The following is a 12,685-nucleotide window of genomic DNA, read 5'->3' as shown; positions in this document are numbered from 1 at the left end:
GCATTTCATCGCTGTTCACAATGGGCTCGCTTGGCTCAAGTGGAAATAAAATTAGAATCGCGATAGGTTAGTTGAAGGCTCCAGTGGGCAGACTTTCGGCTAGTGTCCTGACAGTCTTTTGCTTACAAAATATCACCAGATCGCGGCGGCACTTTCACCGATGTGCACGCTTATATACCCGGCTCTGATGAACCAGAGATGGTATTCAAACTCCTTTCAGTAGACCCAAGAAACTACAAAGATGCACCGACCGAAGGTATACGACGCGTCCTGGCGCATTACAGAGGCGCACCAGTATCCCGCGATGAGCCCCTCGATATCTCCGACGTCGAATCAGTTCGAATGGGAACGACTGTGGCGACGAACGCCCTGCTAGAACGACAGGGCGAGCGCGTAGCGTTCCTGACTACCAAGGGCTTCCGGGATTTGCTCGTCATTGGCAACCAGGCCCGGCCGCACATCTTTGATTTGAGTATCCACAAGTTGCAGAATCTGTACGAGAAAGTTGTCGAGGTTGAAGAGCGTGTGACGATGGAGGAGTTCTTGGAGAATCCGGAGAAACAGCCTATTGATGTTGAAAGCGATCAGGAGCTTGTGAAGGGATTGACGGGCGAGCCGGTTCGAGTCCTCAAGAAGCCTGATCTGGGGGTCGTAGCAAGCCAGTTGAGGGATCTGAAGGCTGAGGGCTTTAAGAGTGTTGCGATTTGCTTCATGCACTCCTATCTCTACCCCGATCACGAGAATGAGGTAGCGGAACTAGCGCGATCTATGGGCTTCGATGTTTCCGTGTCTTCTGAACTGCAGCCAACAGTAAGATCAACCTCCCTCCTCTCATGTACTGCTTCATAGGCTCACATTCGTCTAGATCAAGATGGTATCCCGAGGAAACTCAGCAAACGCCGACGCGTACCTCTCCCCCCTCATCCGCCGATACGTCCGCGACTTTGGCAGTGGCTTCAAAGGCGGCCTAGACGCCATCGCGAGCAAGCTCCTCTTCATGCAAAGCGACGGCGGACTCTGTCTCTGGCAGAACTTTTCTGGGCTACGCGCAATCCTTTCCGGTCCCGCTGGTGGTGTCATCGGCTTCGGCAAGTCCTGCTATGACCCTGAGACCAAGATGCCGGTGATTGGCTTCGATATGGGCGGCACTTCGACGGACGTCAGTCGCTTTTCGGGCACGTATGATCATGTATTCGAAACGGAGACGGCTGAGGTCACGTTGCAGACACCACAGTTGGATATCAACACTGTTGCTGCTGGTGGCGGCTCGATTCTGCATTGGAAGAATGGACTGTTCGCGATTGGGCCGGACGTGAGTTACCACAGCATATTAGTAGCTCTTCGGTGCCGTGAACTGACGTCAACTTATAGTCTGCCGGCGCTCATCCAGGACCTGTGTGCTACCGCAAAGGCGGACCTCTCACAGTCACCGACGCAAATCTCTTCCTTGGCCGTCTACGTCCCGAATACTTCCCTTCCATCTTCGGACCAAAGGAAAATGAACCCCTCGACTACGGCGCAGCAGCCGCAGCTTTTCACACTCTGACCGAGAAGATCAACTCCGAAGAGGGGAAGTCATTTACCCCGGAAGAGGTCGCTAGCGGCTTCCTTCGCGTCGCCAACGAGAGCATGAGCAGACCCATACGCTCGCTCACCGAAGGTAGAGGCATCCGCACATCAGATCATGTCCTAGCTACATTCGGGGGCGCCGGCGGGCAACATGCGTGTGACGTCGCTGAAGCGTTGGGCGTGGAGCGCGTCGTCATACATCGGTTGTCATCCATCTTATCGGCGTACGGCATGGCGCTGGCTGATTTGACGCATGAGATTCAGCGTCCCAAGGCGACTGAGCTTTCTGACCTCTCTGATAAAAAGCTGACAGAAGAGTTCAAGGTTTTGATGGATGAAGCTACAGCGACTTTGGTCGCTCAGGGTTTCTCAGATGAACAGATCGAGCACGAGCTGTTCCTCAACCTGCGGTACAAAGGTACTAATAGCTCGCTCATGATTCGAAAGCCTGAGGGGTCGTGGAATTTCACTCGTCAATTTGTCGAGCACCACGAAGAGGAGTTCGGCTTCGTTCTGAACCGCGACATCCTTGTCGAAGACATTCGCGTCCGCGCGTTGGGCAAGACGCCTGATTCCAACGTGACCAGCGTATCGCAAGCTCTGAAGTCTGTTGAGACTAGGCTAGTAGAGAGCAGCAAGAAGGCTAGCACTACGAAGTTGTACACAAGCGGCAAGTGGCATGAGGTCGACCTCTTCAAGCTCGAAGATCTTGCGCCGGGTGAGCGGGTCGTTGGTCCGGCAATCATCCTGGACCAGACTCAGACCATCATGATTCAGCCGTCTTGGATTGCAACTGTGCTTCCTCGTCACCTGCTTCTCGACAAGGAATCGACTTCACTAGGCTCCGTCAGAGGAGCCTTCGAACTTTCAGCAGAGACAGATGAGGTCGATCCGATCCAGCTATCAGTATTTGGTCATCGGTTTATGAGCATAGCGGAGCAGATGGGCAGGTCACTGCAAATGACTTCGGTCTCCGTCAACATCAAAGAGAGGCTGGACTACTCTTGTGCCATTTTCTCACCTACAGGTGGTCTAGTAGCCAACGCGCCGCACATCCCGTGTCACCTAGGCGCCATGAGTTATGCGGTGGCCTACCAGGCCGAGCGCTGGGGTAACTCCCTTCGCCCAGGAGATGTGCTGGTCTCCAATCACCCGGCCGCCGGTGGATCCCATCTCCCCGACGTGACGGTAATCTCACCAGTGATTGACGAAGACACCAACGAAGTCCTCTTTTGGACAGCTTCTCGGGCTCATCATGCCGACATTGGCGGTATCTCGGCTGGCTCCATGCCGCCGCATTCCAAGGAGATATGGCAGGAGGGAGCTTCCTTCCTATCCTTCAAGCTGGTCGACAGGGGCAGATTCGACGAGGAGGGTCTTGCTGAGATCATGCTAAAAAGGCCGGCTTCGTACCCTGGTTCTTCTGGAACAAGGACGTGGAACGATAACGTGAGCGATCTGAAGGCGCAGATAGCTGCGAATCAGAAGGGCATCAGGCTCATTCAAGATTCGATCAAGGAGTATGGTCTACCGACGGTTCAGGTAAGTGCAGTCTATCTAGGCAATATACCCGTGATCGGAGCAGCGAACAATTGACAGTCAACAACAGAAATACATGCTCGGAATCCAGAACAACGCCGAGAAGGTAGTCCGAAACCTTCTCCGCCAAGTTCACGATCAGTTCGATGGTCTCCCACTCGAGGCTGAGGACCAGATGGACGATGGTTCTAAGCTCAAGCTCAAGATTCGCATCAATCGCGAAGAGGGCTCTGCTGTTTTTGATTTCACAGGGACGAGTCGGGAGATGTACGGCAACCTCAACGCACCCCGCGCCATCACCTTCAGCGCCATCATCTATGTCTTGCGTTCGCTGGTCAAGGAGGATATTCCGTTGAATCAGGGTTGCTTGGCTCCCATCAACGTCATCATACCCTCTGGGACGATTATATCTCCTTCGCTGGGTGCTGCAACAGTCGGTGGGAATGTCGAAACGTCACAGAGAGTGACGGATGTGGTGTTGAGAGCGTTCCAAGCCGCAGCGGCTAGCCAGGGAACGTGTAATAACTTGACGTTTGGGTATGGAGGTGAGATGGTCGACGGAAAGGCAAAGCCTGGGTTCGGGTACTACGAGGTAAGTCATCGATCGTTTCTCACCCCGTCAGTCATCGTTTACTAAATCCCATCGAAACCAGACCATTGCAGGCGGCGCCGGTGCGGGACCAAGCTGGGAAGGCCAGTCCGGCGTACACGTCCACATGACCAACACTAGAATCACGGACCCGGAGTCTCTAGAGCGTCGGTACCCGTGTATTCTCCGTGAGTTCGGTATTCGGCGTGGGTCAGGCGGCCGAGGCAAGTATAATGGAGGAGACGGTTGTATCCGTGAGATCGAATTTCGTCGAGACTTGCACGTCAGTGTGCTAAGTGAAAGGCGGACAGTTCCTCCGTATGGTCTAGCTGGAGGTGAGCCTGGAGCTCTGGGCGAGAACGTGTGGGTTCGGCATGACGAGTACGGGACACGGGAGATCAACCTTGGCGGGAAGAACAGTTGCGAGATGAAGAGGGGAGATCGGATCATCATCAGTGAGTCAAGTCCGTCGATGTCAGGGATATTGTTTTGCTAACAGCTCGGTAATAGGGAGTCCGGGTGGAGGTGCATACGGTGCCTTGTGAGGTCGTCGTTGTTCTTGGGGATGATACGATGGTGTTTTCATGGTGGGCCGGTCGTTCGTCGTTTCCATAACCAAACCCGATGAGGGCGAGGGAAGCTATTTAATAGAAGTTCAGAGTGAGAACCACAACTTTAGAAATTCTGGAGACTTGCCAGGATATGGGACCAGACTTGGCTCGAAGTTAACGCGTAAGACTAAGGTCCCCCAGCTTGGCCTCGGTTGTGTGTGCCGTGATGCCGTGGTGCCGTGCTTCCGTTCAAGCGGTGCCGTTATAGCCGTTGACGGACATTCTTAGCATCAAGGTTTCACGCCATTTTGCGGGAGGAAACAAATTCCCCATGTTGACTGGTGGAGGCACTTGCGATGACCTGCATTTGACAGATCCGATCTTTCGGATCGACGCCTTTTTTAAGATTGAGTTTGCTCGGTGGGTGCACTTTTTCGTGATCCAAGCGCCCCACTCTTTTAACTTCATCCTATGAAGACTTCATCGCATCGATAAGCAACAAGTCTGACCACTTACCGTATTCTCGCCGGCAATTTTAGTGTTTATACACCAGTTGTTTCTTTTCTCAGCATGGCGTGTTCCGTTTCCTTGTCGAAAGAGGTTTGTGCAACAAATACAAGCGAAGATGGGGTCTCTCTTCGCTTGGAACTCGGAAATTGTTCTCTAACGACCGGGAGAGCATCAAAAGCTTAGTCCAAACAAATTGATAGGCAAGATAATTTGCAGTAAGCGACTTCACTGCCTAGCGAGCACAGTCTAGCATTAACTACACCACCACATGAGGATGCGCACTTCCACCCCATTCATCAACCTTGGGGAAGTCGCCATCGCTGGGACGATGATTTCTAGAGCGGAGAGAGCACGGCCAGAGTTAACATTCAGCTATATGTTGATGTAGACGAGCAGAAATATTCTTTCGAAGGATTTCAGTCAAGCAAGTGTCACTCAGTCGATTGAAAATCACCAGCGGAAAGCAAAGTAGTCGAGTCAAGTCATGAGGATTATATTGTAGGTACATGTTCCCCATGTCCATATGTACAGAGAATGACCAAGGGGCCAAGTGATGCGCATCAGCTTACACACCACAGAAAAGAAAAGGTGGTTTCTTCCCTCCTAAGTTCTTTAACCAAAAACAAAGTTCACTCGCAGTCTCTCAGAGACTGAGTGCGGCAACTGCAGCACCATCGCCGCTACAGCAAGCTGTGTTGGCGACCAAGACCGGAATTCAAGAACACCAAATAGCTCAGGAGCGAGCCATTTAGCAGGCCTTGAGGGTAGAGTACTTGCAGGCGCTGGAAGGGCCAGTGCCGATCTTCTTGGGCTCGTTGCCGGGGGTGGTGCCCTGGAACTCGGTGCAGATCTCCTTGACGGAGGTGGCGCAGGTGCCGGTGATGGTGGAGGTGTCACCCTTGTTGGAGTTGATGCCAGTGAGCATCTTGCCGTTGTAGGCCTTGACGTTCTTGACAACGACGGTGCGCTTGCCCATGGTCTTGCAGTTACCGCAGGAGCGGTAGAGCTTGCCGAAGTCGACGACGGTGAAGCCGTCAATGGTGACGGTGCCGAGACCGTTGTGCTGGATGACCTTGTCCTCGGCGCCGCGGGCACCACCGCCAATGATGGAGGCGTTGCCGTCACCCTTGAGGGAGAGAGCGTCCTCGCAGACAGCGGTCCACCAGACGTTGTTGATGGTGCAGGAGCCCTTGCAGTGGACACCCTCGATCTGGTCAGCACCGATGATGGCGTTCTTGAGGGTAGCGCCGTTCTCGAGGAGGAAGACAGCATCAGCGTCGCCACCCTCAGCCTGGCCAGTGCACTTGACGCCACGGCCGTAGGTCTTCATGCCACCATCGAAGGTGCCCTTGACGGACTGGGCGGACTTGTAGGTGACGGTGCCCTTGGAGGCGGGGATGGGGAAGGAGGCGCGCTTCTCGATGGCACCGAAGTTGTTGGGGGAGGACTCGGCGCCGGGGGCGGCGATGACGGCAGAGGCCGAGAGGGCAGCGAGGACAGCGGAGAACTTCATTTTGAATGTGGTGGTTGGTTTAAGAAAACACGTAGAGTTGGAAGTAGTTTGGAAGTGTTGACAACGAATGAATAACCACCAGGGCTAAAGAATGTGAGTAGTTGGATGAGTAAAGAGAGACTGTAGCGGAAGATGCTGATGAAGGTGATGAGGAATAAGAGAAAAGAAGGTTTGATGGACGGGAGCTTGCAACCTTCTTATATCTTTCGATCTTGGGCAGATTCTGGGAAATTCTGCTCTCCTCCAAGCTCCTCAACAACATACTTTCCCCTTCCCGCAGGAGTCATCCTAATCCTGCATCTCATTCACGCTGCCAAGACCTTAGATAGTGGGACCTTGGTAGGTCGAACAGCTCACAGTGACACGGATACACAAGCTTTTGCCCAGGGCTGGGGGGTGAACTGATGCGACGAGGTCCAAAAGTTCACAGCCCGCAGTCTGGCCCACGATGGAGCTCACGGGAGTGTTGGCGAGTGGCTAGTCTGTGTCCTGGTTCATGGATGAGCTACACGCCCCCCGACTTGAGCTCACGGGAATGGGATGGAAGGGACATGGCCCCCTTCCTCTTCCTCGCCTCTGCCTGAATCGACAAGGACGGGGAGTTAGCGAGGAGTCTGTCGATTCATTTCGGGCAGAGCCTTCCTTCCCTGTCCATATGATCCACCCCGATATCAGAAAGTGGTTCGGGCGTCTCGGCGAGCCGCAGTCATCAGCGCAGCGACAAGCTGTTTCAACGTTCGAGGGGGCAGAAAGACTGCCCAGTGTCTAAGGAGGTGCACAGCTTGACATGGAGGCATTCCTGTCGACAATTTGGCCAAAGCTATGGGCTCAGGGGATGACCCATGACCGTGCTGGATATGGGTCGAAGATGGGGAACCTGAGCAAGTTGGAATCTCACTCTTTTCTTTGCCTTGCAGACCCGGTATTTGCGCTTACCCAGAGTAGGCTCGCATGTCGTATTTGTCTAAAATGTGGCGCTGTCTTCCTGGTTAACCATGAAACAAGTCAGGGGCTGTCACAAGGTTGGTATGTGAGTTGAAAGATTAGACCATGTTCAAAACGATGGAGTTGAGATCCACAGTAAAGTCCTCTTTGGGAAAACTGCGGATGTGAAGTCAGAGATTTGGGAGATTTCCGCAGTCCTGGGCAGCACTCTGTTGGCAGAATGTGTGTCTCGGTCTCGGAGCTTATGCCGTGAGCAGAAAGACGCAAAAAGCAGACTGTCGGCCAGAATCCGCAATGTTTCCGTCGCTAGCGCGCGGGAACAGCTCCCATTGGTCGGCACCCTGGTTTCGGTTGTATATCGAAGGGAGATGAACTGGGGCCTTTTCGAGATGGAACCAACGTCTATTTAGATAAGACCCGTTACCACGGTCCTGAGTAATTCCCGGCCTCACGGACTGGCGTCGGAGGAGAGAGACTCAAAAAAGTGGCTATGGGCGGCCGTAGTGTCCTCACTATTCTAGCTGGTTTCTGTCTGTATTCTAGCGAGAGTTGATACCCAAGACATCGGGACTACGGTAGTCGTCTGTGAGTTCTTGGCTCCTTGCAGCCATGGTTGAGCCGTTTCTCGAATAACCTCTCGAAGGTTTAGGGAATATCTGTCTGACGTGTTTTGGGGTGGAGCGTGATCCCGCAAACTCTGATTTTCTCTGCCGCACAATGAGGGTCCCGGCTAACCCAGGATGGCACTTTTAACCCGTGGCAAGCCTGATATTATTATCTCTTCGGATTTCCCCCAGCTGCTGGCAGCATATTGTCAGTGCACGGCGCAGCCCAGTCCCCCCTTGACCGCAAAATCTGCCCCCATGGACACATGTCCGCCATCCCTGTTCAAGCTTATTGACCTTAATCAGCTTTCCGGGGTATCGCGGGAGCCGAAGCAGAGAGAAAAAGCTGGACCAGCGCGATGCAGGCTGTGCGCTAGCAGCAAGGCGGGCGGCAGAAGCACGTTGCCGCTGAGACATCGCTCATCTGAACCAGATCCAACATGCGGCATGCCACTGTCAAAGTTCAGCTTCCGCCAGTGGTGGATCAAAGTCCAAAGCTGCTGAATCAGTTCGGTAGTCTTTTGCGACATGTCTAAATTGCAAACAGCCCGAGACATACCCCGCCAGACATAATGCGACAGTCGCGATAGAGTCAAATGATCTCCAGTTCTAACAATATATCACCAACGCGCCTGCGTCTGGCATTACGGGTGGGATGCGACTTGCAGGCCGGAAAGAGCACCATCGGGATCCGAAAAAGGCCAAAGGAGGCTCTCAATGTCACCGTTGCCATCGCTTTTGGGCCTGCCCTGTCGGACGAGGCTCCGATTCCCGTTGCATCGAGGCATGGTTAAACAACGGATACCGGTTTTTGTGCTCTGGCGGTGTGTGAGTGAAAATCCGCTTGTTTGCCGAACTACCTGGGAATGCGGATAACCCGTGGCCTAGGCACGAATAGGCGAAGATGGGAGCGGAGATCGGATGCTCTCAACACTATCACCTTAACACTAAATATTGATCCATGAGGGTGGATATCATAGCAGATGAGCCCGGCAGGCTGGCAAGGGGGCGTGATCTGGTGAGGCCCGGTTCTCCTAGTCATGGATCTAATTCCACCAATGCGAAAACGATTCAAGTTCTGTGGGATAGTCGTGTGTGTGTGCCCACGGCACTCGCTCCAGAAACGTGATGGGTTGTGATGTGTGCCAAGGAAAGTCTGGAAAGGAGTCGCCAAGACTTTTCAATAGAGTGTGCCAAGACATTCTGGCACCCATAGATCGGCGCACTTTTGGGCTGCGCTGGCCGAGGTTCCCGGTCCAATCGAGACAATTCGGTCGCAAAGAGCTTTGTTTTGCTCGAGAAACCAGCCAAAACTCTGTGGTTTTTGACTTTTTCGGCGTTTCTCGACGAATTTTCTTGTGTTTGGGCGATGCTCACTCGAGAGCCGAATTTAAAGATTAATCGGCTTCCGTACGGACTGAGCCGGGAGGCCTCCCCAGGAACCGCAATCGGTCTTAAAGGGGCCCCCGACTCGCCGCTCGCGCCGTTTGTGGGGGTCGGAGTCGCCCGGCTACAGTCTGGCCAGAATTGTTAGTTGAGGGGGTCATGGCCCACGGGTGGATCATGTCCTTGTGTGAGAAGCCCACCCCGAGATTGCGCCCGAAAAGGGATTACGGGACAATAGGCATCGGTCAGGAATTTGACAACGTACCAAAGCTGGGCTGGACCAACAAACTCCCTGGGCTGACAGCAATCAATATTGTCCATCAAGGCTCTCAAGACTTTCAACATTCAAGTTGCCCGCCCACGAGACTCTGGAGGGGCCAACCTGGATGTCGGGGCCACATTGAGATCAATGTTGTATGACTGGCACTCTTCTCCCGCTTCTTCTCTTGCTTCATGCTTTGGGCTCCCGTGCTGGAAACTCCACTTTTGGATGTAAAACACAAAGCTCTATGTTGGAGACTCTTACCAGCCGCACCAGACAGACGAGCCAGTTTCCTCGAATAATGCACCCTCTGCCGTTTCTCGTATAATGAGCGGAGGTTGTGTCTTGTTCGCAATCTATCTGTATTCTCTCTTTTCAGGTGAACGACCTAGGCTCACCCCTGATCTTCATTGTGAAGCAGCAGCAGCAAGCGCCTCTACGCACTGAACTACTACCTCACCCAGCCACCTCTCATGAACTGCAAGATCTTAAGACAGGGGCCTGTTGAATATAGGTCAACTTATGCTATCTCTTGTAGACTTGCTTATACCCATGATCAAGCATTGTACAGATTGCCTTGCCGCATGTGGCCTGGGATGTCGCGATTACAACATTACGCCTGACCCTCAGGCACAGAGTTACATCCGCAGATACGACATGCGAAGAGCGTACCCTTCCTGGATGGGCGGGATGCCGTCAGGGCGATCATTGTGTTCGGACGAATCCGTGCCGATTTGCCCATGGGACTACTTCCAAGGGCAGAGCTCGTACTTTGCAGGCCAATAACACCCACCTCCCACCTCGGGGCCGGTTGGGGCCAAATAGTCGATTCCATTTCCGCTTACCTAATAACCTTCGTCTCATCTTCAAAAGTCCACTAGTGTCAACAAATGAGAGTATGATGATGTTTTATGCCTGCAATCACTGCACAACACTTGATTCAGAGCGCTGACTCGGGCCTGGGTTATTCGGAGTGTATGAAAATGAGGTTCTACACCAATCCATCCTGCCCTTGAACTACGTAAGTACGCGGTAATAAGCAGAAATCCAGCTTTGCGCTCTATGCATCGGTGATGATTACAAACTGATATGGCCCCTCGGAAATGCATTCCGTCCGCGATCCTCAATTTGCTTGCTTCATTGCCCTGGACAGATCACACCCATGGCGCCGAGACTAGAACCCTTGCCAAGGCCCGTATTACTATGCAAATACACAGATAGCCCCAGCGTAATATGTGCTACCTTGAGCTTCTCTTTGTCAAATAGGAACCTTTCATCCGCACACAATATCTGTAAATAAAGTAGACAGCGGTTGGTGAAGATGATGGCGAGAAATCGCGCGAAAACGGGTGACGGGTACACTTTCCGTGCGTTCCTCTAATGATTGATCCAGAGATCCAGCAGCTTTACCTCCTTTTACCGCACAGCCTTCACGCTCTGTGGACAAGATGTTACAGAAGTTGCGGTCTATCAGTCCGCTTCCAACAGTCCTACTTGGAGCCCCGCCAAGGTATCCCAAGCGAACATCATTCCAAGCCTCTCGGTTTCTGACTCTTCACAAGGCCAAGCAGCATCCACTCAAATGACAGACATCTTTACAACCTTGTTCGACGGCGGGCGCTGTGGTGCTTCTCGGCGGAGAAAGCCGCCCGTAAGCAAAGCGCTGACTGCTCCATCAGACAGGTGTTACCGCCGGACCACTGCCGCTGCAAGGGGAATTCCAAGGTGCATATGCTTTGCCCCTCTCCCTAATACCCATTACATGGCTCGGTACATCGCTTCATCAGGCATGGAGGGCTTTCTACATAAAAGTGCCGGCGTGGTAACATCCACCCAGTCTAGATGAACCGAAGTAATGGCCGAACCTCCTCTTGACATTTCATGTTTGCCCGCAGATCGTTTCTCAATAACAATCCAGACTCCAGAACACGTGAAAGCTGTAACATTGGGTGGCGTTCCGTTTACCTTGTAATTATTGGCTAATCTGTCAGGATTCTGGGTTCATCGTAATAAGCAAGCGAACTCGCAACTAGCGGTAGCTTAACAGCGTCAACCCTCGTCACCGGCTAGCCAAGCTTTTCTTCACCGCATCTTTGAGAGTTATTAAGCCTCTCGCAAGGAAACAAACTTGAGCAAGCTGCACTCTGCTTCCAAGCATCTAGAATTCTACCACTGAAAGCGTGCGTGTGAAGGAATCTAGGGAGGTGTGGTGTCAATAGGTGTGTGACATAGGGAAGAAGCTTATAGAGGCTAACTGCTATTAGGGTTAAAAAGATGAATTACTGAAATCTACCCTTCCTTTGAGGCGTACTATTAACGCTCTATATATACCTAAGCTACTCCTTTATTACTTAGTCCCCCTTTTTATACCCCTTAAGCTATCCCTTAATTAATAAAGTTTAATTAGTAAAGCTTAATAAAATACTCCCTCCCCTAGGCTTTATTTTAAAGGCTATTTATAATTTATATATACTATATTAATTTTTTATTTATAAAGTTTTTTAATATATAGTATAAAAGTAGGTAGAAGCGGCGCTTATTAACTTAAATATAAACCCCTTATTCTAAATAATAAATTTAATTAGCCCTATAATTTTATACTTAGGTTATTCTTATTTATAATCCGTTTTTTATAATTATTAATATTTAAGTAGTCGTTACCCTATTTTTATTTATTAATATTAACCCCTTTCTAAACTATTACGATTTTTAATTTCTCTTTTTTATTTATTTATAATTATTTTAATTATATATAATTTTTTATTTTTATTAACGTTTATACTACTTTCTTATTATATAAATTTTATAACTAACGAATATTTTTTAAATCCCTTAATTTTTTATACTCTTTATATTTAAGTTAGTCTTTTTTAAAATTATACCGTATTTATTATTAATTCTATTTTAATATAAGTATAACTCCTTCTAATAGTATTATTATAATTAGTAATAGACTAGTTATTAGTACTATAAATATACTTAGTAGTAATAATAGTAGCTATTTACTTAAAAAGCTTAATATCCCCTTTACTTACCCTAATTTTATATATATATTACTATTTATATATTACTTATATTAATTATTATAAACTCTTATTAAAAAGAAAAAGAAGGTAAATACTAAGAAGATTACGGTTAGCTAAGTACGCCCGCTCCCCTACCCTACTTATATTATATATAAAGTACTTAATCTAAAAGTTAAGTATTATAATTAGC

General features: G+C 50.5%; 2 protein-coding genes across 2 annotated transcripts; one reads left to right on the top strand and one right to left on the bottom strand.

Moving 5' to 3' along the window:
* Positions 1-20: 20 nt before the first annotated feature.
* On the top strand, positions 21-4,242 carry CTAM01_05004 (hydantoinase B/oxoprolinase; the record flags this gene model as incomplete). Its single annotated transcript, XM_060521034.1, has 7 exons — positions 21-66; positions 140-810; positions 866-1,312; positions 1,372-3,111; positions 3,179-3,700; positions 3,762-4,152; positions 4,208-4,242. The coding sequence occupies 7 exons, from the start codon at positions 21-23 to the stop codon at positions 4,240-4,242; spliced, it is 3,852 nt and encodes a 1,283-aa protein (XP_060384403.1).
* Positions 4,243-5,506: 1,264 nt separating this feature from the next.
* On the bottom strand, positions 5,507-6,271 carry CTAM01_05003 (pectate lyase; the record flags this gene model as incomplete). Its single annotated transcript, XM_060521033.1, has 1 exon — positions 5,507-6,271. The coding sequence occupies one exon, from the start codon at positions 6,269-6,271 to the stop codon at positions 5,507-5,509; it is 765 nt and encodes a 254-aa protein (XP_060384402.1).
* Between the last annotated feature and the right edge of the window lie 6,414 nt (positions 6,272-12,685).

This window comes from Colletotrichum tamarilloi, assembly GCF_030869305.1.
Source record: "Colletotrichum tamarilloi strain Tom-12 chromosome Unknown Scaffold_12.1, whole genome shotgun sequence".
Classification (NCBI taxonomy): Eukaryota; Fungi; Ascomycota; class Sordariomycetes; order Glomerellales; family Glomerellaceae; genus Colletotrichum; species Colletotrichum tamarilloi.
Note: the sequence above shows the minus strand (reverse complement) of the source record. Positions and strands in the feature narration are given on the sequence as shown.